This window comes from Marmota monax, unplaced genomic scaffold (genome assembly GCF_021218885.2).
Source record: "Marmota monax isolate L192 unplaced genomic scaffold, Marmota_monax_Labrador192_F-V1.1 WCK01_AAM20220418_F8-fsc01114, whole genome shotgun sequence".
Classification (NCBI taxonomy): domain Eukaryota; kingdom Metazoa; phylum Chordata; class Mammalia; order Rodentia; family Sciuridae; genus Marmota; species Marmota monax.
In genome coordinates, this window is record NW_026692807.1 from 44,419 (window position 1) to 71,985 (window position 27,567).

General features: G+C 35.3%; 1 protein-coding gene across 11 annotated transcripts in view; it reads left to right on the top strand.

Moving 5' to 3' along the window:
* The window catches only part of LOC124095234 (putative ankyrin repeat domain-containing protein 19), a 71,178-nt gene that overhangs the window by 24,511 nt on the left and 19,100 nt on the right, over positions 1 to 27,567 (top strand). For 3 of the 11 annotated variants that reach the window (XM_058580615.1, XM_058580616.1, XM_058580624.1), the window contains exons 4-9: positions 2,441 to 2,661; positions 10,306 to 10,381; positions 15,075 to 15,189; positions 15,346 to 15,519; positions 17,319 to 17,384; positions 18,761 to 18,867. In XM_058580615.1, coding sequence (XP_058436598.1) covers positions 2,441 to 2,661; positions 10,306 to 10,381; positions 15,075 to 15,189; positions 15,346 to 15,519; positions 17,319 to 17,384; positions 18,761 to 18,867 — 759 coding nt within the window. Of the gene's footprint in view, positions 1 to 869; positions 977 to 2,326; positions 2,662 to 10,305; positions 10,382 to 10,797; positions 11,473 to 15,074; positions 15,190 to 15,345; positions 15,520 to 17,318; positions 17,385 to 18,760; positions 18,868 to 22,466; positions 22,526 to 27,567 lie in introns of those variants that run through there. The other 8 variants (XM_058580617.1, XM_058580623.1, XM_058580618.1 and 5 more) reach the window with 6 other exon arrangements.

A 27,567-nucleotide genomic window follows, 5' to 3' on the forward strand; every position in this document is an offset into this window, starting at 1 on the left:
GCTCCCAGTGGTGATGTCCTCCCCACCTTTTTCTTTTAGAGAGAGAGAGAGAGAGAGAGAGAGAGAGAGAGAGAGAGAGAGAGAGAATTTTTCATATTTATTTTTTAGTTCTCAGTAGACACAACATCTTTGTTTGTATGTGGCACTGAGGATCGAATCCGGGCCGCACACATGCCAGGCAAGCGTGCTACCGCTTGAGCCACATCCCCAGCCCCTCCCCACCTTTTTCATTGATATTTTTTAATGAATCCAGAGGCACTTTACCATACAACTGAACTTATATATTTTTAATTTTAAAAACATTTTTGTTCCAATCTCTCATTAAGTTGTTGAAACTTGCCTCAAAGTAGAGATATTCTGTCTCTGCCTACTGAATAGATGAGGTGACAAGTATACACCACTGCACCTGGATAAGGGTGGCAACTGTTACACAGAAGCAGCCCTTATTTTTTATTTTTAATATATTGTTATTAAAATGTTTAAACACTCACAAAAATATAAGTACATGGAATACCATCCCACCCTTTTCTGTTATCACACTGTTTAAAAACTTAGATCTAAAGTACTAAATATGGAAGGATAACTCTTGACCAGGCCAGCATATGATGAAATGTACAGTATGGATTAAAAAAAAAAAAAAACTTTTAATTTAAAGAAATGTACAAGCTTTTGAATTTTTCTGAAAATGAACCTTTTTTCATATGTACTTTATTATGGATAGAAGAGGAATGATGTAAATGACAAGAAGAGCTCACGGAAAAACAGGAGGTGAACTTTTAGCAGATTCTGGATGGGGAGCCAAGGTAAATACAAATGACATTTAATCTCAACTCAGTAAGAATTAAAAACTTTCTGCTTCATGTAAGCAGGGTTACATTCCCAAGAGGCTGGACTGTGGTACCTGGAGTCTTCTGTACCATCCTGGATGACATCACCTGCCAGCCCAACCCCATCCTGGAAGGGCATCCAGCAGCAGGTAAGGAAGGCTCTAGGGTGACCAGGGGGAGTGGGAGGTGTTTCATTCTTTGTCAAAAGAAGTTCCAGGGGACCAGCACAGTGTTGCTGAGGAAGGTTGGGGTGAGAAGGAAATGAGCAGAGGAAGTGGAGTCTGGGTGTTTTGGGGGGCAGCAGCTTTTCAGAGGTGATAGCATGCCAAGCTTGGGAACTGGGAGGGCTTCAGGGTGTGGGAAGCACACTTGGACTGGAATAAAGGAGAGATTTCTTACATAAATAAGTGTCCTGAAGCGGTGTCATTTGAAGTCAAGGTCCAGAACATGAGCTGCCAGTGGTTGTGTTTCCTCTGAAGAAGAACTTGCAGGTTTTTAGTGCAGGTCTGTACTTCACCTGATTAGTCTCAGGAGTGCTTATTTTCTTCTTCACTGATCGTTCATCCCAGTTCAACTGAATGGTAGTGGTCCACTCTTTTGTATGCTAAAGATGTCCACATCCATGCACAACTTAATGTTGCCAGAAACATTTTGTGTACTTCTTTCTTGACTTTTATTTGGTCTTTCCCAATAAGCAGAGTAGCTGTCCAATGTTCTTTATTAAAATGATCCTCCGTGTCCATACAGACATTTAGACCACTGTAGATCCTTTTTGAAGTGCGTGATGAGATGAGTTTGAGTCCAAATAGAATTCACACATGTGCAATTAAGTACTCAAAAGTATTTTGAGCCTGAGGGGGGACCATGACATTCTCAAGTAGGAAAGAAAAAGGATACTGCAGTATGATCCTTCAAGATATCTCTGAACAGAAAAGCATTATATGTTGAGAAAAAAATTAGCTATATATTGAGATTTGTGTGTATCTTTTCTAGGTAGAAGAATCTAGAATTGTTTTAATTTAGCCTTGATCTGTTAGTACTGTAATAATGATGAGGACATTGCCTTGCCTTTCCTTATCTTTCTTGCTTCCAGTTTCCTTCTGTATATAAACTTAAAAAAAAAAAAAGGCGACTGTGAGTGAAGTTCTTATTTTCTCTCTTCTTCTTTTGTAAATGATGTTTATATTTTGACCAGTAGAAACTTAGATGTATCAGAGTTGTACATATTCGTGGTAGTTAAATATCTTAACATGGTTATTCTAGCTCATTCTGTTTGTGCTCAGTTTTGATAAATGTATCCCTGTTGTCTGAATGCTTAGTAACACATTGTGGCTGGTATTAGAAGTGTATGGAAATAGCAGCACTGTTGCCTCTGATCCTTGGCCTGGTAGTTTTCAGGGCTTGCTTGCTGAGTAGGAGAAGTTTTACGAGCCTCAAGTCAGTGAACTTGTTTCTTGTGAAGAGTATTGCACTCTAAATTCCATTTCTGTGTATGACAGGTTGTGTTGATGGGATGGGACACCAAGTATAATGGGAAGAATGGTGCTCCAATGCTAAGGGAATGACTCCTAGAAACATCAGTTCTCACACTCAAACCAAGTGTGATCTTGCAGTTGCTGGAGAGAGAATCTGAGGCTGACCATGAATCAGTGGATTGGAGACACTTGGAGACCCTGCTTCAAGCTAGGAGGCACTGGTTTACAGTTGAGCAGAAACGCAGTGTGGGCTCTGGTTCAACATCCACTTGGCAGACTCCATCACCAGTGCTTAAGGATGGAAGAGAGCTCCCCGATCTGGATTCTGCTTGACTCCAGGGGAATGACACAAATTGGAGGTTAGTTGTGGCCTACATGATGGGGAAGTGTACTCCTGAATATCGCTACTGGGAGGACCACCTGCCTTCTTCATGCACCACAGGGCTTTGGATGCCTGGAAGCCCTGGGATGTGTGTCTAGGTATTAGGGAGCAGCAGGAAAGTGGGAGGCAGTGGGAGCTTCCAGAAAGGGGAATTGGTAAAATGCAGGGTCCTGTCAGGACAGGGTTCTTGTGGGGATTAGGCTGGGAGTGCTGGGAGGGGAAGCAGTGGGAGGCAGTGCAGGGGCTACTGGCTGAGGAGTAGCAGTTTGAGTCTGGACATTGGCTGATTGATCTTTGAAGAGGTTATAGAATGCCAAGCCTGGGGACACACACCAGTAGGGATGTGTGTCCTCAAGGATGTAGGGCCTGTACCTGGAGGTGAGGTAGGGTTATTACATAGAGGAGGAAGTGTTTATTGTGACTGATTGTGGGCATTGGTTAGAGAGAAACTTCCTTTTGTTATTAAGCATATTGAAATAGCAAATATGAAATCCGGGTTCTGAAAATCATTTAGCACTTTTTTCCTCAATGAGGAGTCTCCTGCAAACTTGTGACTTTTTCACCGTAGTCAATAGGTCATAGCTGGTTGGTAGGGTTTCATTGTTTTGTATACCAGTGACTCCTATAATTTAAAACAAGCTTACCTTGCCCAAAGCTCTTTTTGTATCTCTTCTGGTACTTTGAATTTTATTTTACCTTTGCCAATAAACAGTATCTTTCCACTGACATTTGTCATCAAGTTGTGCAGGCTGAGTACTCAGTAACTTTGCTGTCTGTCCCATTCAATGTTTTAAGCTCATCCATCTTAAAAACTACCTTGCCACTGAAAAGCTGAATATCCAGGTGTCCTGGTGTAAATGCCAGTGTGTTGCACTTTGTACCCTCAACCCCCGACAACCACAGCATGCCAAGATGGAGGATCCTATCTTGGTTAGACCTACAGCTTCAGGAGCAAAGCCTCTTCCCTTTTTGTGCTTGAAGGGAAGAAGGAACTCTCAATGCTGGCTGCTGGCTTGGATCAGGGAGGCCCAGCAATTGAGAAGCAATTGTGTCTGGATCTTCTAAGAGACCCTGCAGTGTAGGACCCGCCCTCAAATATCACAGTTTGCTTCTCTAGGAGCTCAGGTGTATGCCTGAAGCAAGTGAGATTGATCAGCAATGTGAAGTGGACCTTCTCAAAATCACAAGTAGAAAGAGAAAAAGGAAAGACCAATATCTAAGATCAATGTTGTTAAGAAACAGATGCCTAGGGGCTGGGGTTGTGGCTCAGCGGTAGAGCACTCGGCTTGCACATGTGAGACCCTGGGTTTGATCCTCAGCACCACATAAAAATAAATAAGTGAAATAAAGGTATTGTGCACAACTACAAGTAAAAAATATTTTTTTTCATAAAAGAAAGAAACAGATGCTTAGTGCTAGTCTGACTTACTCATATATTGAGGTTTGGGGTTGAGAGAACAGGAAGTTGTTCTGACCAAGGAAGTAGAAGCTGTGAATGGATGGGGTCTTCAGATTTTTGAAAAAGTAGAATTGCCTGGTGATTTGTCTTGGCTAACACCATGCACCCCATTTTCCAAGAACAGGCCTTATGATGATGACCCTGGTAGGTGATCACTGTGTGTGTGAGTATTGCATATCGTGACATCAACTCTGCTGCTGGTGACATCAGCATTCTGCTCATGGGCCATTATCAATGTGTGCCTCTTTGGTAGCTCTGTTTGGAAATGTGGAAGTTCCTGCAGTACTGTTTGCTAGTCAAGACATGATGTTGTTGGTCCTGGTGCATCAGTAGCTGATCAGAGCAGACTGTGTACTTGCATCTGTATTGGAGAACCAGCCTTTGAACATGGACTTGAGGATATTTAAGGAAGGAAGCTGTGACATACAGCAGAATTTGAGCAAAAACAAAGATGGCAAAATGGTTATTGATATTGTACTTGGGATAGATATTTCAAAATCCAATAATCTAATAGATGTGAAAACCATGACTGATGTGAAGAAAGTGAGGAGTTCTGGGATTTTTCTGAGAGAGTGCCAGTAGCCCTCCACTCACTCACTGCACTCTGTACTGCCTTCTGGTGAATTATGAATGAACTCTCTCCATAGCCTCAGTTGATACATGTGCAATGTTTCTTTCCTCTGGCACTTAAATCATCTGATGCTTTTTATTTATTTATTTATTTTTTCATCTGATGTTTTTTAGGACATAAATATTGTTTTTAATTTATTCCTCATTGAGAGAGAATTCTCAGAAACTTCAGGGCATTTTTATATATTCCAAAGTACATTTCATCCTATAGCTACTGCTTTACCCTCTTACATCTTTGTAACCAGTCAGGTGGCTCATCACTGTGTGATCTTCTTTCTACTTTTTTGTGATCCCTGTTTGTTCTTCATTTTTCTCTCTAGCTTTTTCATAGGGTATAAAACATTCAACCCTTTGCATTCTGTGTCTGATTATGTCACTGATCATGTCATTCCTTTTTCCGTTCATAACTTTGCTGGACATAGCAGTCTTGGTTGGTAAGTATATACTTTCAAAGCTTGGAATGCTTTATTCCAAACCCCCTTGATTTTAGAGTCTGAAGTGACAAGTTTGAAGTGAAGCTTATAAACGTAAATTAAATTTATACAAATATAGTTTTATATAAATGTGACCTAATGTTTTTCTTGTGTATGTTTTACTATTTTTCTTTATTTCCATTGTTAGGTCCTTTGATTATAATATGTCTTTCAGAGCTGCTTTTTATCTTAATATTTTTTCTTTGGGATTCTGTATGTATAGTGTATGTATATGTCTATCTTATTTTTAATGTTTGAATTTTCTTTTAGTGTTATTTTATTCAAAAGGTTAACACCATTAGCCTGAATCTCTATGTTCTTCTCCACCTTTGTCCAAGATTTTCTATTTGACCTTGAGCCCAAAGCAGTGGTGTTTGCCAACCATGTACTGAAAGTTTTAAAAATGTAAGCAAAAATAAACTTTCCTTCTTAAAATTGTTGTATGGTATATTAGTCATATTAATAGATAATTATTAACAGGGAAGGAGATACTTTTTAATCAAAATTTTGAGCTTTTTTTTCAGTTTATTCATTTCCAGGTTTTAAGGCAATTTTGAAGTGGAACTTAATGTATCTCAATTTTATATATTAAGATTTACATTTTCATTTATACCGGTTTTGCTTCAGTGTTGAGTTTCTCTTCAAAGTCAAATTAGAAAAAATTGATTGAGACTATAAATTTGATCCATTAGATTCTCCAGGAAATATTCTTATTAATATGCATAAGCTTATCTCAAATGATTTGGAAAGTTCTTCAGGCTGGGCCACTTGATTTGAAAAGAAGGAAAATTTAAATTAAAAGTTTCAAGTTATAAATACATTTTGGAACCAATTCATATCCTTCTCAGCTATATTGGTGTTTATATATTGTGACTTGTTAACCACCTGTGGGAAATTTCACTGAGCTGTTCCAATTATTATCTTGCAACTGTTGTTTTAGTATTAAGTGATATTTTTCTCAAGACAAATCATAAGTATGTTTTCCACTGATATTTTGTAGCCATATTCACTACACAGTTTTTAAATAACAGATACTTTTACCTCTAAATCTACTTTCTGACAGGGTACAGTAAGCAAGTATTTTGTGGATTTGTATGGAAAATTAAATAACTGTACCCAATGGAAATATAAACATTTGACCTTGTATCTGAATCAAAAACATCAAGGTATGTTTCTATTGTAGATGTAATAAAATAAGATTTTGAATCACTCCTTCTTCATACTTATAAACCATTCTTTTAAAAACGATTGTAGTAGAGTGACATGAATTTAATGAAATTCTTAAAACTATATGAGCATCTCAATTACAGTTGAATGGCATTCCCTTGTCCCTCATTAATACTTGACCATATGACACAGAATGAGAATTCAGTAATGAACCTTCCTATGGTTGGAATAATGATTGATATTAGTGTAGAAACAGGATCTGTCCTTGAACCATAAATGCTCTTCAGCAGGGAGTAAATGCTCATATAATTAAATACCTATAACTATAAGCTATCATAACTTCTATATTATGATATGTAAGTAAGTCATTTTATGTTGCCTTTATAAGGCATATGGGTACGGTTACTTTTATAGTTTTCTATTTTTTGATTCTTATTCCTTTGTTATTCATTAAGTTTTTCCTTGGAACCTATTTTTGCATTCAGCATTATTTTGGATGCTGGAAAATATATAATAGCATTTTTATTTGGTATTTAATATTTTTTACTTTTAATATTGGACAGGTTGTCTATCTCTTTTTGTTTTAGAACATGAATATATCTGTAGGGATATCACATTGGGGTTAAAATAAATAAAGGACCCAAGCAAAAAGAACTTAAGTTAGAAAACCACAAGCCATTATATAAAGAGCATAAATCATGCTGTCTTTAGTTAAGTGCGTCCACATTTAGAAGGTCAGGGGCTCACCCTGCTTATGAATAGGTTGAGTTCTTTTGTGAGTCTTGAGTGTCGTAATCTATCTATCTTTCTTTCTTTCTTTCTTTCTATATATATATATATATATATATATATATATGTATGTCTATGATTAGTACTGTAATATATATATGCAGAAATACTTATACATACATGTTTATGTATGGAATAGGGCTTCCAAGAGACAGAGTATCATAAAATGATTATAGATATTTGTAGATTTTTAAGCTGAAACATAGTCAGTTCCCACTAACTATTATTTTTTTCAACATTTTAAAAATTTGTGCATTATAATTGTATATAACAAGGATTTGTGTTATATATTTATACATGCACAAAATTTAACAATATAATTTGGCCAATATTGCTTCCCAGCACTTCTTCCCTCCCTGCGTACCTCTAAACCCTTGGTCTTTTTCTTTAATTATCTCCCTTTGATTTTCCTGAGATCATCCCCCACACCTTTCTATTTCTTTTTCCATTCTAGTTTGCACATATCAGAGAAAGCATATGATCCTTGATCTTCTAAGTTTGACTTATTTTGTTTAATATTATGGTCTCCACCCATTTTCCTGCAGATGACATAATTTCATTTATTTTATGGCTGAATAAAGTTTCATATTATCTCACTTTTTTTGAATTCCTAGCATTAGGCACACAGGAAAGCTAGTGTTAGTTCATCATATTGATGATAGTAATAGCACAGCCCTCCTTTCTTGTTCGCCTCCAATTTTGGTGTTCCTCATGTGTGCTTGCCATGATCCTTGTGGGTGATCTTTCATCCTTGTGGTGGAATAGTATAACTTGCTGTAAGGATGAAGGATACTAAGCCAGAGAAGGAAACAGATGGCTGTGGAGGGAACTCCATTAGTTTGACTCCATGTCCATCATCTGTTTTCCTTGAGAAGCATGGGTGCCAATTTTAAGCCAGAAAATATCTGCAGTATGAGGATTGCCTTCATCTTATAAAATTTTATTCTTCCTGTCTGTATCACAGTATTTTTCACACGTGAACTATAATTCTGTATGTAGTATAATTTTGATAATTATTTGACTTTCTCATTTTTTTTCTGGTTGGGGATATGTTAGTATTGTAATAAGGTTTTTCATTAATGAAATAGGTGGATTTGATCAGGTGATTTCTAATTCTGCTTTCATCTTTGATACACCTTTTAATCTTTTACAGTTCTTTGATATGTGTTTTTTTCCTGAGCACCTAAAAACATTTTTTATTCATTCTATTTAGTTGTACATGGCAGTGGAATGCTCTTTGACACATCATACATAAATGGAGTATAACTTCTCATTCTTCTGGTTGTACATGACGTAGACTCACACTGGTCATGTAGTCATATAGGCACATAGGGTAATTATGTCAGATCCATTCTGCTATTCTTACTACCTCCATTTTTCTTCCCCTCCCTTCACTCCCCTCTGCCTTATCCACAGTACCTCTGTTCTTCCCTAGGAACCCCAACCCTTATTTTCAATTAGCATCTTAAATTCAGTGAAAACATTCAGCCTTCGGTTTTTGGTATTAGTTAATTTTGTTAAGCATGGTATTCTCCAGCTCCATTCATTTACCACCAAATTCCATAATTTCATTCTTATTTAAGGCTGAGCAATATCTGGTTCTGTATGTATTCCACATTTTCTTTATTCATTCATCTGTTGAAAATCACTTAGATAGGTTTCATAGTTTAGCTATAACATTTGATGTGGCTGCATCACTCTAGTTTTCTGACTTTAAATCCTTTGGGTATGAACTGAGAAGTGGGATAACTGGGTCAATTCCAAGTTTTCTGAGGAATCTCCATGCTGCCTTCCATAATGATAAATTGAAAATTTGCCTTCCCACGAGCAAAGTATGAGTGAACCTTTTTTCCTACATCCCCCCAAAACATTTATTTTTGCTTGAATTCTTGATAATTGCCATTCTGACTGAAGTGAGATGAGAAATCTCAATGTAGATTTGACTTGCATTTTTATAATTACTAGAGATGAACATTTTTCATATATTTGTTGATTGTATTTTTTTTCTTCTGTGCAGTGTCTGTTCAGATCCTTAGTCCATTTATTGATTGGGTGGTTGTTATTGTTGTTGTTGTTATTATTATTATTATTATTATTATTATTATTAGTAGTAGTAGTAGTAGTAGTAGTAGTAGTATAAAGTTTTTGAGTTCTTCATATATCCTGGAGATTAATGCTGTAACTAAGGTGCAGGTGGTAAAGGTTTTCTCCTGTTCAGTAGGCTTTCTCTTCATATTATTGTTTCTTGTGCTGAGAAGAAGTTTAAAGGGTGGTTCTTTTATTCCATCCTATTTATTGATTCTCAATTTTACTTCTTGTGCTTTATGGGTGTTGTTAAGAAAATAAGTTCCTAAGCTTACATTCCTACTTTTTCTTCAGTTAGTTGCAGGGTCTCTATGTTCTAATGCCTAAGTCCTTGATCCACTTAGAATTTTGTGCAGGGTGAGAAGTAGGGGTTTAATTTCATTTTGCTACATGTGTATTTCAAGTTTTCCCAGCACCATTTGTTGAAGATGCTATCTTTTCTCAAGTGTTTGTTTTTGGTGCTGTTTGATAATATTAGATAACTGTACTTATGTGGGTTTTTCTCTGTGTCTTCTCTTCTTTACCATGGTTCTAATACCGATTGTGATGCCTCCTCCATCACTTTTCTTGCTAATGACTGCTTTACCTATTCTGATTCTCTAATATTTCCAAATGAGTTTTATGGGTGATTTCTCTATTTCTACAAAGGAACTCATTGGTATTTTTATAGGAATTGCATTGAATCTGTATAGTACTTTGGGTAGTATGGTTAATTTGACAATATTAATTCTGCCTAAGATAGACAGAATTAGGGCATGGGAGATCTGTCCATCTTCAAAGGTCTTTAATTTCTTTCTTCAGTATTCTGTAGTTTTCATTGTAGAACTATTTCATACCTTTTCTTATATATTTTCCAAAGTATTCTATTGTTTTCTGAGGCTATTGTGAATGGGATATTTTTCTGATTTCTCTTTCAGTTCATTTGCCATTGATATATAGGTACATAAATTATTTATGGGTGTTAATAACCCAATGAATTTTGATGTATTGTATCCCTGTTCCCATTTATTTTTGAAAGATGCAGGGTTCCTCTGTGGCTGTTGGTTTCCTCAGTGGCAAAAACTTCTGCAGTCTGTTTGGAGCAAGCACCTGAGGTATGTAATGGCAAACCCTGAGGGAACGCCAGAAATGAAGGCTAGAGTTGTTTACAGAAGGAGACAGTGCAGAGGTTGTGGGGGTTCTGGGCAGAGTAGCCACTGGGGACGATGATTTCTTCTGCTGCAAGTTGATCCATGTGTTGCACCACTTCTTCTCTGTTTCAGGTCATCTCCAAATAGCTCATCTGTTCTTCTCTGCTCAGTAATCTGGGTTGGGAGAAACGGAATCAGGACATTTTGGTACTACACTGGAAAGCCTAGGGTGATGGTTGTCACACTATTCTCCTTTTGCTTTTGAGTGGAACTGGTGGGCTGCTTACTCCCTCTTTGTGTTGAGCAGAGCTATGTCAGGGACTGGATGACGCAGAAGAGTGACACTAAAATTGCTTTTGGTGCAGTTATTCTGTTGCTTTCTTCTAATCTATTGCTTTAAATTAAATGCATTCCTGAATTTTTCCAGATTTTTTTAATGGACATCTTAAGTCAGGGATCTCTTTTTCTGCCATTTACTGAATAAAGTAATAGGAAGAGTGCAGTATTTGTTTCCTGCTGTGGACATAGGCAGCTGTGCAATGGCAGAGAGGATGAGTCCTGCCCACCCAGGTCTGGGTGTGGGGGGTTCTAACCTGCCCGCCATTGAGGCGCACCTGATTCTGGTGGGTCATCTCACTCACTGTATGGGTCTTGGGGGGTCTCAGGGGAGTCCCACCCTGTTCTTGATGGGGTCTGTATAGAATACACAGGTGATGATCACAGTACAGGGGGTGGACCATCCAGGAGCCAATCACCTAGGGCCATGCAGATTGTGGAATGTGCACTTGTGTTTATCATTGTCACCTGGCAACGACTATTTCGCCAGTTGGTTGGAAGAGCTGCTTAGCTAGGCCACATGACAGAGGTTGTTACCTAATTGTGTTTAGGATGGATAGAGCCTGGAGACAGTTTGTTTATATAAGCCTGGGAATCAAGTTTTTCAGATACAACCCTCTTGGGAAGATCCACCAGGCTGCCAAAAATTGTGAACTGGGAAGAATTAAATGTTATCTGGGACGTGGATGTCATGTTGATAGCACCGATCATAAAAATAGGTAATAGGGTCTGGGAAGCCAGGGACTGAGGGGTAAGGGACCAATGGGCTGATGGAATTGAAGCCTGCACCATCCAGGCTGTGCCAACAGGAGCAGAGCAGAAAGGATACCAGTTCTCCTTTCACCGGAATATTTGACTTTAATATCCTGTGGAGTCCTCAATATCCAGGACCTGCACACCTTGGAAGTTCAGTACCCAGGACTTCTAATGGGCAGCTAAACAAAACCAAATTTTTAACTGGTTTCCCAGACACTTAAAATTTCCCTATAAGGTCACTGATTTTTAAAAAATAAATAAATAAATACACACAACAGCTTTTAATGTACACCTTTTCAAAAGCATTGAAAAATTTTCAGATGTAATCTATTACCTGTTGTGTCCTGAGAGCCTCACAAGAACTCTGAATTGGGAAGATGGCTCCCTGTTCTTTCTTTGTTTTTATATTTTTAAAATTCCTTCACACTAGTATATTTAGGGGTGTGTCTTCCACCTCTAAAAATAAGATTTTACTTATTTCTCACATGCTTCACTCACTAATTTATCAAATTCTTAGGATAACTCGGTGTCATCTTGATCATCAAACCATTTTCATAACAACAGTGTTGGCAAGCCCTGCATTTTCTGCAAATACTTCATTAACTTCAGTTAGTGAAGTTAACTACTTTTAACTACCTTTCCACAGAGGACACTAGAGTTCACTGGCAGCTTTCACACTTTCCAAAACAACAAACACAGCATGCTTTTTCAATTTTGTTATCACTTTAGACTAAAGTAAAAAAGCATCTGCCAAAAGCTTCTCGCACAAAATTCCAAAATTGCTGATTCCACTGTTCCAGTACCCTTTCCTGTAGTTATCCATTACTGTGTATCTGTTCAAGCATGGAGAGTAGAGCATTGGTTGAGAGCATCTAGGCAGTGCAGGCTCTCAGTCACCAGGGCCAAGGGAGTAGCACACAAAGGGTGCCTAGTCTGTACAGACCTGCCTGCTGCTGCCCTAATGTAGCTTGCCCTACTCTGTTCTGAAGGGACTAAGAGTATCAAAAGTAGGCCCTGCTTGTGGTTTGTGCATTAGAATACCCATTGACCCCAAATGTGAGCTCTCTCTGTGGTTATCAATTTCACAAAAAAACAAATTAAAAATATCAGTACATTTTTTAGTTCCACACGCAGTCATTTAGGGTCATGATGACACTAAGAAAATGTTTGCAGTGAACAAAGACTTGCCATTCTGTGTATCAAAATACATTATTAACTTTCACAAATTACTTGTTTGCCAGTGGCCAAAAGATAAGTGACTGGAACAGGATAAAAAGAATACTCAAATATCTGGAAGAAGAGTAAAATGGAATTGGTAGGTAGTGGCATGCACAGTTTTAAATGTGGCACAGAAGTTATCATTAAATCATCTATTTGAGGAGCAATAAACAGCTCAAGCCATAATCAACAGCCCAATACCACTACTCTTCATCTTCAAAATATTGTAGCTGAGAAATTTATTTCATTTGTTAGACTTAAATTCCTTCTATTGCCAAGGACAAAAATATTTTTTCTGTGTTCATATGTCACTGTCACTTGAGCATCTGTAAAATTAGAGTATTTTATCTGATTTAAATTAGAATTCCAAGGTTGGAAATGTAGCTGAGTGTTAGAGCACTTTTTGCATGGCAAAGGAAAGGGTAAGGGTGCAATCCCCAGCAAAACAATAACATTGTCAGCATCATCAACATAATAAATTTTAACAAGAGAGGTAGGAAAAAAAGAAGTCGTCTTTCAAATTCATTATTTCTTAGAACACCTTTGCCAACATGAAGAAAGCATTTATGTTTTCTTCTAGTACATTTATATATAGACGTCCTATAGTGCATTTCATCTTTTGTAGATATTACTACACATACATTTCTCATATATGTATATTTTATTTTAAATATGCAATTATAGGTTAATAATTTTGTTTTGGTGAGAATAGAAGAGAGCAAGTATAAAAGATTATTACTACTGAAAAAGTATTGCTTTACTTTATAAAAGTTTCACATAAAAATACTAAACTTCTCAAATTTAGTATTTTTAAGTGAAACTTTTATAAAGTAAAGCATTAAAGAATTATTCTTTAATTCTATTCATTTGCACTCATAAAATGAATATGTTTTTAATGCACAAGAACTGCAAAGCTACTTATTTTGTATTTGACATATTCTACTATCTCAGAGAACTCTTACATAAAAACTTTCTAGGTGTGACCAGTTAATTAAAACTGAAGTGATAGGACTCAATTTCAAATGAAACAGTTCTTCCTCCTTTTCAATCATGCATTCATGGAGTTAAGAAATTGTAAACGTCCCTTGTGAAAAATTAAGACAGTATTAAATACTGAACATTGAAAATACCTGATTCATATATAAATCCCATATATATAAATACTGAATTAATTTAACCATACTAATTCATTTGGGTTCTTTTTCTTTTGGCATTAAGTTTGCTTTCGGTTTGGCCTTTTACTGTTATTATTCAGCATACTTTACCTATCATACTTTTAAAACTGAATTTAAATGCCATCCATGTCATGAGAACTGCCATAAATCTATTGTTTGTCTCACATTTCACTTAAGGTAAGGCACCATGAATTATGATGGTTCTTTATTTTGTTTATGAAGAAAAAATTAAATGCTGCCAATTATAGTTGTAATGCAGCCCGAATTATTAGTGGGATTGCATTGTCAGTGTTGTTAAAATGATAAGAAAAAAAATCATACTCATTGAAATACATAGTTTTTAAAATATATTTTTAAAAATCACTACAATACTACTAACTTATCAATTGAAATACTCTTAGTTGATAAAAAGCAATAATATTGATTACAGTAGCTACCAATTATGGATCTGTTGCTTGTGCTACAAACTCTTCAGATGTTTTACATAGATTCTCCATTAAGCATCCTGGTAGTATCCAGGGAGATACTCATTTTAATCTTTCCTTTTTTAGGAAATTGAGGGAGAGTAAGACTGTGGGATAACTAGTACATCACAGAGCCTAAAGTAGAATTCAAACTGAAGATGAGCTAAATCTCAAGGCCATCTTCTTTCTAGGCAAGTGGGCTGCTCTGCTCTGGGGATGTGGTTCTGTGGTAGAGCCCTTCCTTACCTAGAATGCTTCAGGCCTGGGTTCCATCCCCAGCAATATGAAAACAAAGCAAACACAAATAAGTAAAATCAATGGAACCAGGCACAGTCGCACATACCCATGATTCCAGTGACTTAAGATGCTGAGGCAAGAGCATTGGAAGTTTAAGACCACATGGGCAACTTATTGAGACCCTGCATCAAAATTGTTTATATAATAAAAATGTGCTTAGGATATGACTCTGTAGTTGAGTAACCCAGGGTGCAATCCCCAGCAGTATCAGAAACAAGAAATAAGAAGAAAATGTCAGTGGCATAGGCTGATCATTTCTTAATAAGATAAGTAATGACAGCTACTAAATATTGTACCCTCTTCATAAAAAGTAGAGGAATTATGAGCTATTTAATGTTTATAATTGCATAAATAGTTGTATATTTCAAAAGGTAACTTATGAATTCCTAATAAAGCTTCTTACTTGCACAGAACCCCTCTACATTATGCCTGTGCCTATGGCAATCCAGCAGTGGTGGCTCTTCTAGTGAAGAGGAAATGCAGTATCGACTTGTGTGACAGTGATGGCAACACACCATTGATGAAGGTAGATATAGCCAGTGGTTTTGCAGGAAATGAATTTGATGAAATGCTTAGAAGAAAAATTGGTTAATGTCATTTAGTTATAACTAATGAGTAAAATGTGAAATATTTTTCTTGGATTTGCAAAATTTACAATCTATTTCTTGGTTAAAACCGACAGGCCCTACAATATGAGGAAGAGGAATGTGCAATTATTCTTCTAGAACATGGTGCCAATCCAAATGTTCACAACAACAAGGGTGAAACTCCGCTCCACTATGTTATCTTGTATAGGAACACATTAATAGCAACAAAACTGCTTTCATCCAATGCAGATATTGAAGCCAAAAACATGGTATATACATCAATCAGCATTATTTTCAAAATATTTAAAATGTTTCTTAAAATTAACAGTAATGCATGTTAAAAAATACTGATTATAAGCAAATTTTCTTTTTATTAAAATACTAGCAAATGTTGGAAGTTCTCCTCATATTCTTCCTTCTTCTTTTGTAGCTCATGTGTGTATTTAGTTTGCCTCAATCAGTTGATGCAGAAATCTGAACTTCAAGCTTCTGTGAAGGAACCTGATGCAGTCCCCTTGAGCCGTAGTACTGTGTGGTGTGGTGTGCATGGTTTGCCTCCCACATGCTGGGCACACATGTTCTTCAGTTTGCTACTGGCAACTGCAGCACTTACTCCAATCACCTACTTTTCCTCTATAAATGAAGTTACAACTCCTCTTTTTTAATATAGTGTGATAAAGATTTCATGGTGGTTTCTACTGATATACAAGAATATGGACTACATAATATATTATGAATCTCTTTCAAATGGGATTAAATTTTTGAATTTAGAATTTGGCAGTTAAATAGTTTTCTCTATATATACTATAAAAATCATGTTCCCACTGGAATTTTTGAAAGGCTGATTAGGTCACTCATTGCTAGAATGGGTAAATTATTGCTAGAAGTAGATAACTCATGGATTTCGCCAGCTGTATTATGTATCAGTCTTCAGCTTTGTTCCTTAAAAATGCAAATGTTTAGTATCTTTCATGATGCTACAAGTAATCTGTGTAGATCAGCATAAATCTTGTTGATACACAAAATTTCTGAATTAAATTTTGCCTAAAATTATAAGTAACTTTAAGTAGCAATTAAAGTGGATGAGAGTAAAAAGAATTTTGGAAAATAAGCAAGCATTATGTTACCAGGATTGTCATTACAAGTGAGAATACATTTTCAATGTTATTTTTATTAAGAGTTTATAGTTTTACATAGTAGTTGAATTCATTCCCCCAAAATCTTACATGCTTGGAATTCCAGTTGAGTCCTTGATTCCCTTTTTTCCATCTGTCTAGCCCTCCTCCTCTATTCTCCCCCTCCTATTCTCCTGGACCTCCTTTCACCTATTTATTTAATTTGGTTGATTCTTTTTACTTATACATAAGGGTGCAATTCCCTGTGGTATATTTATGTATGCATATAACATGAATTTTAAAGATTTCCTTCTTCATTGCCTTCCCTTTTTCATTCTCTCTGTGCTTCTCAATCTTCTTTTTCTACACTAATGATCTTCTTTACATCTTTTGATATTCTGTTCTTAATTTCTTTTTCTTTAATTAACTCCAGCTTCCACATATGAAACTTTTGACCTTTGAGTTTCTTATTTGACTTATTTCACTTAGCATGATATTCTTGGATACCAACTCATTTACCAACAAATGACATAATGTATTTTTATGGCTGAGTAATACTCCGTTGTATGTATGTATGCACCACAATTTCTTAATCCTTTCATCCATTCACAGGTACTTAGGTTAATTTCTTAATTTACCTGTTGTGAATTGTGCTACTGTAAACACACATGTGACTGTATTAATATACAGTTACACGTAAAATTTTGTTTTACTAATTTTGGGAAAATACTGAGGCATGGGATAGCTGTTTCATGTTGTGGTTCCCTTCTTAGATTTTGGGGAACCTCCAAACTGTTTTCCAGGGTGGTTGTACTAGTATGTAGTCCCACCAACAGTGTAAACGTGTGCCTTACCCCCACATTCTTTTTTTTTTTTTTTAACCAGGGGGAGGGAGGGGGAAAGAGAGAGAGAGAGAGAATGAATTTTAATATTTATTATTATTATTTTTTTAGCTTTCAGCGGACACAACATCTTTGTATGTGGTCCTGATGATTGAACCCGGGCCACACGCATGCCTGGTGAGCGAGCTACTGCTTGAGCCACATCCCCAGCCCCACATTCTTACCAGTATATATTACTGTCTGTGTTCTTGATAATTACCATTGTGGCTGGAGTAAGATAGAGTCTTAGTGTAGTTTTTATTTGCATTAACATAATTGCTAGAGATGTAGAAGACTTTTTCATATATAGTTTGGACATTTGTGTTTCTTTTGAGAAATTTCTGTTTAGTTCTTTTGCTGAGTTATTGACTGGGTGGTTTTTTTGTTTGGAGTTTTTAAAAATATTTATATTTTAATTGTTATTGGACACAATACATTGATTTTATTTATTTTATGTGCTGCTGAGGATCAAACCCAGCGCCTCACATGTGCTAGGTGAGTGCTCTACCTCTGAACCATAATCCCAGCTCTGTGTTGGTTTTTTTTTTTTTTTTTTTTTTTTTGAGTTGGTTATTTCTCTTTGTTAATCCCCTCTCAGTGGATTAGTTGGCAAAATTTTCTCCAGTTGCATAAAAATAATATATTTTTGTATTGAAATTTCTGACATGTAAGATAAATATCTTTCATCTTATATGAGAAGACACAGGAACAATTATGAAACAGCAAGATAGTTTACTCAGACTCTATCAATTTTAAGCAGAAATTCCTTACATTGGAATCTGGGATTCTGATTTTATAAATAAAAAAGAATCAAGTGGACTTGTATAACATGGAGAAAAGTTCCATGTTGCTGGAAAGCTCCCAGAAATATATTCCTGTAACTTCAATTGTTCACATGTGAATATCTACAATGAAAAATCGGTGTCAAGTAGGTGTTAAGCAATGGTAAGGCTATTTCTGTACTACTGGACATAAAATGCACAGTTGTGTAAATTTTCTCTAACAGTAAAGCAAGGAATCTTTTCTATGCAGCTTGGTATTTCAGGAAAAGTAGACGTTCTTCAGAATATGATTGATACACCCTACTAGTGAGTTGAGAATTTGGCTTGTTAATGAAATATAATACTTATATCCTTTACTAATATGTATTAGAGAATGGAGCTATTGGGATATAAAATACAGTTTATGTCCTCAAGATGCTCTTGGTTGAGGAGGGTGCATGTTACATAACTCCAAGATGCCATGATGAATGCTTGACAGCGGTGAAGATCCATGGAAACAGTAAATGTATGAAGCAGTTTTAGAATGCTGGAGTTCATGTGGCCACTCTAGGCAGAGGAGAGGCATCTCAAAATGAAAGAGCAGCACTTATCGAAGCAGAATGGGAAGAGAAGAGAGTGGCTACTCTTAATTTACATTATTATTATATGCTTATGTTCATACAGTATTTTGTAAGGTTAACTTCAGTTGAAAAGTAGTAATTTTGTGAATAAACTATATTTGTTGTTTTTCAGAGTGGCCAAACACCACTTTTACTCACCATAAAGAAAAACAGACAGATGATGGTAGAATTTTTTATTAAGAATAAAGCAAACATACATGCAGTTGATGATAATGGAAGGTATAGTACTTTATATTTTTTGGAAAAAGTTTAATATTGTAGTAAAATCACTCAAGTTAAAATATTAAATTAATGGGAATGGTATAATCATTGGAATAGAGTGAAATTTATGAACATAAACTAAAATTAAGGAGAAAAGCAATTATTCAAACTGAGCAACACAAATAAAAGTATGTAGTATAATTCATATGCCCTTATAATTATTGGCTGATGATTACTATTTGATTTTGTTGATCACATTGTGTTAGCTAGAGTTTTCATGTTAGTTTTGTAAAATATAGACTTTTAGTTTGTGCTTTTATTCAGTATTGAACTTTTTAAATTTTCTGTAATGTTTCTTCTTCTCCTGGTACAATTTTCTTTGGAAATGCTGTGGTGAGTATAAATAGACATTGAAAATTATTTTTTCCTTTATATGACTATTTGCTTTAAATTACTTAATTAGTAGAATATTGATTTCAGATTTTTCCTAAGTGACATCTAATTAGTCTTAAAAAATTTTGAACATTTATAATGAAAAATAGTGTAACATATGCTTGAAATCTGGTTGCAAGATTATACGTGTAGCATTGATTTCAATGCCTGGCAAATGCTTCTCAGAGTGAATGACTGAAGCAACAATTATTATTATTATCACCAGTGCTACTGTTATTATGTTATACCTGCAAATACTTTTTTTACTCCTTGACCTTTGGCTGACTGTGAGTTACAATATATTACATCACCCTAAGAAAGAAATGGAGCTTTATTCATTGAAATCTTTGCCAACTCCAGATGAATGACCTCATCATAATTAATGTTCATTGAAGGATTTTAAGTTTGTAACTCTCCCCTTTTGGGACACGTGATTTATTTTTTATGTGTTTGTTTTCCTTTTAGACTTACAAATGATTTAGAAAGATAATGATTTGATATTCCAAGATGTATGTGTCTGTTAGTGTATGTAAAGATAGATGTCAAATTGGTAAAATGTATTACAATGGCTTTTTAACTAAACTTATTAAAATACCTAAATTTGAAGTTATCTCTCTTATTTTAGAACAGCCCTCATGTTGGCTGTGGAACATAAATCAACACAAATAGCTGAGCTGCTTCTTCAATGTGGTGTTAATGTGTCTGCTTCAGATAATTGTGGAGAGATTGCCTTGTCTTATGCCATTGCTAGTGGAAATACTGCATAAGTATTTACATTACAATACTAATCAACATTAGATGTATATCCATAATGTATATACAACATTAGATGTATATTAGTAGTTACACCTGTTGCATCTTCCATATGAGGTGAGATTTCATAGCATAACTATGTATGGAACCGTAGTGAGTTAGGACATTTCATTAGTCAGAAACCCTTCAAAGTCTAGCCAAGAAGCAGTGATGATACTTTGATTGGGCAAAGAGAAGGATGGGGAGGGGTAATGGAGGCAAGAAAGATGGTGGAGTGAGATAGACATTATTACCTTGGTACAGGTATGACTGTATATATGGTGCAATGGTACATCCTGTGAAATCAGAAATCAAAGTTGTTGCAGTTGTGTCCAATGAATCAAATTACACTCTACTGTCATATATACATAATTTAAATGGATTAGTTATTTAAAAAAAATAAGTAGTGATGTGTGCATGAGTCACCTTCAAGGTTTGTTCTCTCCTCTCTCTTCCCATCTCCTTTCTTTTTCTTCTCATGCATGCTGGGAAATTTTCCTACCACTGAGATATATACCACTAGCTAATATCTTAGGACTTGATAGTATCACACCTATGATTTTATAATTTGCTATTTGGGTCTTGAAATTCCCTGTTTAGCTTAAGTTAGGTATTCTACCATCCCCCTTTAATTTATTAAGGACCTAATAATATCCTTGAAGTGTAAGGAAGATAATTCTGTAGTCAGATGGAGGAAAATAAATAGATTTTTAAATTGTTCCTTTGTCTCTGTCAGTTCTGTTGCTGTGGTGTTTCTGTCAGACCTGGCCCTGCAGTCTGGTAGTGAATAGCTTTTATTTCAAAATATCCTGACTGATCCAATCCCTGAGTCTTCATGGTAACCTATACTGAGACTCAATAGTTACAACACTCTTTTTAATTCTTATGCACTCATGCTTTTTTATTCAACAGTTGTTTCCAAGCAGAAGCACTCTGCTTTGACAGCTTGGCCTCTAGCTTTGGCCAACAAATACTAAGCACTCTGACCCTGTCCCCCTTTTAGGAACCTTATGTGGAATCCCCATATTAGCCTTGCCCTTTGTGGTGCATTATCCTTTTAGGACTTTGTCTTTTCTTTCATAAAATTAAAATCATTCAAATCTATTGGAAAGCTTCAAGTAAAGCTTCAAGTAATCTCTGGAAGAGATCAGAGTTTTCTGTCATCTTGGCTAACAGTTCTGTGCCCCAAATCCTTCCATCCCTTGAAATAGATTTCCTTTGACTGCAGGGGGTTCCACATCACTGTTTTCCATGGTGAGTGCCAACTTTAGATTGACAATTCTAGTAATTTTCCCAAGTAATGGAAAATTTCCAATCTGTTGGAATCGCTGTCTAAAGTTTCCAGCATTTATTAAGGTTTGCCTCAAAAGGAATAGATTAAGCAGATTCATTGAATCTAAGAGAGCTAAGCCCCAAAATGACTCCTCAGTATCCATTGTGTTAAAGAAAATTTTGTGTTCCAAGTTAGTTGGAGATCAACATGGAAATGTAGCTACACTTGTCTGCTGATTCTGTTCAACTAGGTAGAGAAGAAATAGTAGTAGTAGTCCAAGTTTTTGGCATTTGTTAATTTCTCGCCTTTGTTATTATTGATTTGTCCCACAGAAGGGGATGATTATATTCTCTAATTTAAGGAGATATTTATAAATAGAGTTATAAATTAATTGTTGATTTTTCTCTGAGTTATAAAGCACAAAGAAGAGCCCAATTGATCATGAAAATTAGGACTCAAGCATTTTTAAAAATAATTTTAACTTCTGAATATTAGAACCTATGAAAAATACACATTAGTTCTAGTTGAGATTGTAAGTAGTTAAGTATGCCATTATTTTACTATTTTGCTTAACATGTTTCACTATTATCTTAGTAAATCTCCATAACAACCTGGTGAACTAAAGTGATACAACCCTTATTTTTTAGAAGGCCTTAAGCCTAAGAGAAAGAAGTTGTGCAAGAACAAAAAACTATTTTTTACAGAGACAGGACATTTTCTGAGTTCAAGCTACACTAGTTAATATATTTACCTGTCTTGTTCTGAATTCATGATCATTTCATCTTTTTTCTTCTTTAATTACAAGCTATGGGTGCAGTGACACATGCATTTACCCCAGCTACTTAAGAGCCTGAGGCAGGACAATTGCTTGAGCCCAGGTATTTAAGATCAGCCTGATCATCATCATGAAATACCATCTCAAAAAACAGAAAAGAACAAACATTGTATAAATAATTTTCAAGTTAACAAAATGTTTATAGGGCATACAGATTAGGAGAGCATATGAAAAAGTTCTGATACTAGATCTAAAACATTATTAAGTATTGAATTATATTTGGTCAGTGTTTTCACATGAGTACTAAAATACCAATTTTGTTACTTTTTTCAAATATGGAAACAGGAATCTAATTCTTCAATACATGAAAGCACAATCTAGAACATCAGTAAATTTCAATCCAGGTAAGACTTAAAAAAATGAGATTCTCTTGGTGTTCATGACCTGTGTAAATAAGAGTAAGAAAGTTTGATCACAAAAGAAGAGTGGAAAAAATAAATGATCAAATTCCATTCATATTTTTATATCTTTCTTGCTCATACAGAATCCAGAATATCTTAATTATTAACTATAAGAAATTTATCATCTAAATGATATTGTCTGAAGAAATTTTACATTAATTTTGACCCTGAAATTTTATGTCTTTGCAGAAGTAAGAATATTTTTAAATTAGACATTCTGTTTCATATATGGTCACATGATAGCAGATTGGACTTTTTATAAAACCAGGTGTTCTTGTCAACTGTTAATATCAGCTCCTATTGACGTCCTACATTATGAATTTCACAGTGATATTTCTATACACACATATACAATACTTGAATCCTGACCACGTTCCGTACTTCCATTTTCCCCTCTACTCCCTTTTTTCATCCCCAGTTACCTTCCCTCTTCCTTAATGTTCCCTCCATCATTTTCTAGTCATTCTTATTTTCTTCCCAGATTCTACATGTTAGGGAGAGAATGTGATAATTGGGGTTTTGTTTCTGATTTTTTCACCTTAACATGATGACCACCCTTTCTATCCCTTTTACAATTATTGTCTTTGTTTCTTTTTTTTAACATTTTTATTTGGGGTTTGAAATATACCATTTCCTGGGCCTTAAAATTTCTACTCAGAAACCTAATATTTTTCTGATGTGTTTATAATTGCTTTGGCCCTTATTATAGATTTCAGTGTACCTTTGGTAATTTTATAGACTATGATTTGGAGAAGTTCTTTTCAGGCCATTTCCATTTGGTATTCTAAAATCTTATACCTGGATGTCCATAACTTTCACAAGATATAAGAAATAGTTTCTTTTATTCACTGAGAAAGCTTTCATTGTCTGTAGCCTGTACCTCTTCTCCAGTATGTGTACCAGTGATTCATAAAAGTAGTCTATGGATTTTGTCTAGTGGTTTTGTAATTTGTTTAATATTATTTTGATTGTTGTTGATATTGTCTGAATGTGATATTTCATCATCAACTTCAAGCTCTGGTATTTTTTTCTTTCACTTGATCTAGTCTATGGGTCTAACTTCATCTGGATATATTAATTTGAGATATTGAGCTCTTTGTTTCCAAGATTTCTGATTGATTCTTTTTTCAGAATCTGTATTGAATTGTTCTTTCATGCCCTGCATTGTTTTCCTTAATCTACGCAGTTTTTCTTTGCTTCATCTTTGAATTAATTCACTACTTTAACATTTTTTTTGAATTTTATTCTGGCATTTTTGTATATCGCATTATCTTTGGAAATAGTTTCTAGGGTTATTAACTATGAAACAGTCATGCTACCTTGCTTTTTATCTTTCTTATATTTCTATATTGAAATTTGTACATCTTCAGGGATATATATCTTTTCCACGTTTATTTGAGTGTCTGCTTAGGAAACTGTTTTCCCTGGATGATGTGTCTTATGCTATTGGTTAAATGTGTGATGTTGAATTATTTTCCAAATGGTGTCTGTATTGTAGTTTCCTTTGTCTTATCTGTGACTCCTGAGTGGTGATAGCTTGCACTGTTAAGTAACAACTTTCTTTGCCAGTGTTGTGAGAGTGGAGTCATGTTAGTGAAACAGTGATATAGGCAGTAGAGTATCTGAAATGCATTTTCTGTGGTGGTTCCTCCATACTTGTCAATAATATGGTGTCTGTAAATATATGGGAGATAGCTAGGGTGAGAACCTGCATAAATGAAGATCTCAAACTTGCATAATTCTGTAAAAGTTTCTTCGTTTACTTCTAGTCTTGCTTTAGTGTGTCCAGACCACTGAATTTTAGTCATCTCTTTCCATTACTAAATGTGTGTGTTAGGTTAAAGCTTTTTATCTCTGTTCTTATTTTTAATTTTTTTTCAGCACCAGGTTTTATTTTATATTTTAGATATGTATGACAGTAGAGTGTATTTTTTACATACATGGGCTACATTTGATTCTATTTAGGATCAGAGAGAATTTTTGGCCTTTGGTTTTTTGGTATTGGCTTATTTCACTAAGTATAATAGTCTCAAGTGCCATCCATTTACCTGCAAATGCCATACATTTCATTCTTCTTTATGGATGAGAAATACTCCATTGTGTATATGTACCACATTTTCTTTAACCTTTCATTTGTTGAAGCTCACCTAGGTTGTTTCCTTAGCTTAAATATTGTGAATTGGGCTGCTGTAGACATTGATGTGGCTGTGTCACTGTAGTATATTGATTTAAAGTCCTTTGGATATATATATATATATATATATATATATATATATATATATATATATATGTATATATATATATGCCCAACTCTCCATCATGTCAACTTAGGAACTGATTTCCTCAACAAGACTTCTAAATTGCAACAAATAAAATCAAGATTCAACTGGGGTGATAACTGGTTGAACGGTGTTTACATTCCAAATTTTCAGAGGAATCTCCATACTGTTTTCCAGAGTACTTGCACCAATTTGCAGTCTCACTAGCAAAGTATGAGTGTAACTTTTTTCTCACATTCTCTCCAGCATTTATTGTTACTTGTATTCTTGATAATTGCTATTTTGACTGGACCGAGAATGGAATATCAATGTAGTTTTAATTTGCATTTTCTAATTTCTAGAGAAATTGAGCATTTTTGTGTTTTTTTTCTACTTTTTATTGATTTTATAATTTTTTAAGTGCATGACAACAGTGGAATGCACTACAATCCTTATTACACATATAAAGCACAATTTTATCTCTGAATATAAAGTATGTTTATGTCAATTTATGCCATTTTACATGTACTTTTTTGCACTACAATTCGTTTTTTATTTTTATTTGTTTTAGTTAGTTACACATGACAGTACAATGACCTTGACATATCATACATTTGAACCACATGAGATACAATATCTCATTTTTCTGAGTATTCAGGTTGTAGATTCACATTGATCATGCATTCACATATATACACCAATAATGTCTATTTCATTCTACTATCCTTCCTATCTTTCCAACCTCTCCTCTCCCCTCCCATCACTTCTCTCTTCTTAATCTAAAGTAGCACTATTCTTTTTTTTTCTCACATCTTCATACATGTAGTTTGTATAACAATGAGGCTCTCCTTCCACCATCCATGCAATTCCCTTTCTCCCTCCCTTTCCCTCCCACCCCTCTTCCCTGTGTATTGGTAATCTTCTTCCCATGCTCTTCCTCTCTTCCCCATTTTGAGTCACCCCCCTTATATCAGAGAAGCCATTTGGCATTTGTTTTTTGGGGACTGGATAAATTCACTTACCATAATCTGCTCTAATGCCATCCTTTTCCCTGCAAATGCCATGATCTTATTATGTTTTTAGTGCTGAGTAATATTCCATTGTGTATATATGCTACATATTTTTATCCATTCATCCATTGAAGGGCATCTAGGTTGGCTCTACAGTCTAGTTATTGTGATTGTGCTATTATAAACATTGATGTGGCTGAGTCCCTGTAGTATGCTGTTTTTAGGTTTTTTGGGTATAGTCCTAGAAGAGGAATAGCTGGTTCAAATGGTGGTTACATTCCCAGTTTTCCAAGGAATTTCCATACTGCTTTCCAAATTGGCTGCACCAATTTGCAATCCCACCAGCAGTTCAATTCTGATCAAAATCCCAATGACATTCCTCACAGAAATAGAAAAAGCAATTATGAAATTCATCTGGAAATATAAGAGACCCAGAATAGCAAAAGCAATTCTAAGCAGGAAGAATGAAACAGATGGTATCACTATACCAGATCTTAAACTATAATACAGAGCAATAGTAACAAAAACAGCATGGTACTGGCACCAAAACAGGCTGGTGGACCAATGGTACAGGATAGAGGACACAGAGACTAACCCACAAAACTACAACTACCTTATATTAGACAAAGGTGCTAAAAGCATGCACTGGAGAAAAGATAGCATCCTCAACAAATGGTGTTGGGAAAACTGGAAATCCATATGCAACAAAATGAAATTGAATCCCTATCTCTCACCATGCACAAAAATTAACTCAAAATGGATCAAGGGTCTAGGAATTAAACCAGAGATTCTACATCTAATGGAAGAAAACGTAGGCCCTAATCTTCCTCATGTGGGGCTAGGCCCCAGCTTCCTTAATAAGATGCTTATAGCACAAGAGTTAAAACCAAAAATTAACAAATGGGATGAATTCAAACTAAAAAGTTTTTTTCTCAGCAAGAGAAATAATATGTGAGGTGAATAGGGAGCCTACATACTGTGAACAAATTTTTACCCCTCACACATCAGATAGAGCTCTAATCTCTAGGGTATACAAAGAACTCAAAAAGCTAAACACACACACACACACACACACACACACACACACAAATAATCCAATCAACAAATGGGCCAAGGACCTGAACAGACACTTCTCAGAAGAGGATATACAATCAATAAATAAATATATGAAAAAATGCTCACCATCTCTAGCAATCAGAAATGCAAATTAAAACTACCCTAAGATACTATCACACTCCAGTAAGAATGGCAGCCATGATGAAGACAAACAACAACAAGTGCTGGTGAGGATGCAGGAAAAGGGTACCCTCATACACTGCTGGTTGAATATTGAGCATTTTAAAAATATATTTGGTCACCAATTGTATTTCTTGTTCTGTGAACTACCAGTTTCAGATCCTTTGCACATGTATTGACATCTTATGACCACTAGAAGAGAATAATAACTATATTGGTGTGTGTGTGTGTGTGTGTGTGTGTTAAGTTTTTTGATTTTATTTTCTTGGGGGCAAGTAGTCGGGATTCAACTCAGGGGCATTCAACCACTGAGCCACATCCCCAGCCCTATGTTTTATTTTTATTTTATTTTATTTTTATTATTTTTGTTGTAGATGGACACAATTTACTTATTTATTATTTATTTATTTATTTTTCTGTAGTGCTGAAGGTCAAACCCATGGTCTTACACCTGCAAGGCTAGTTCTCTAACACTGAGCCC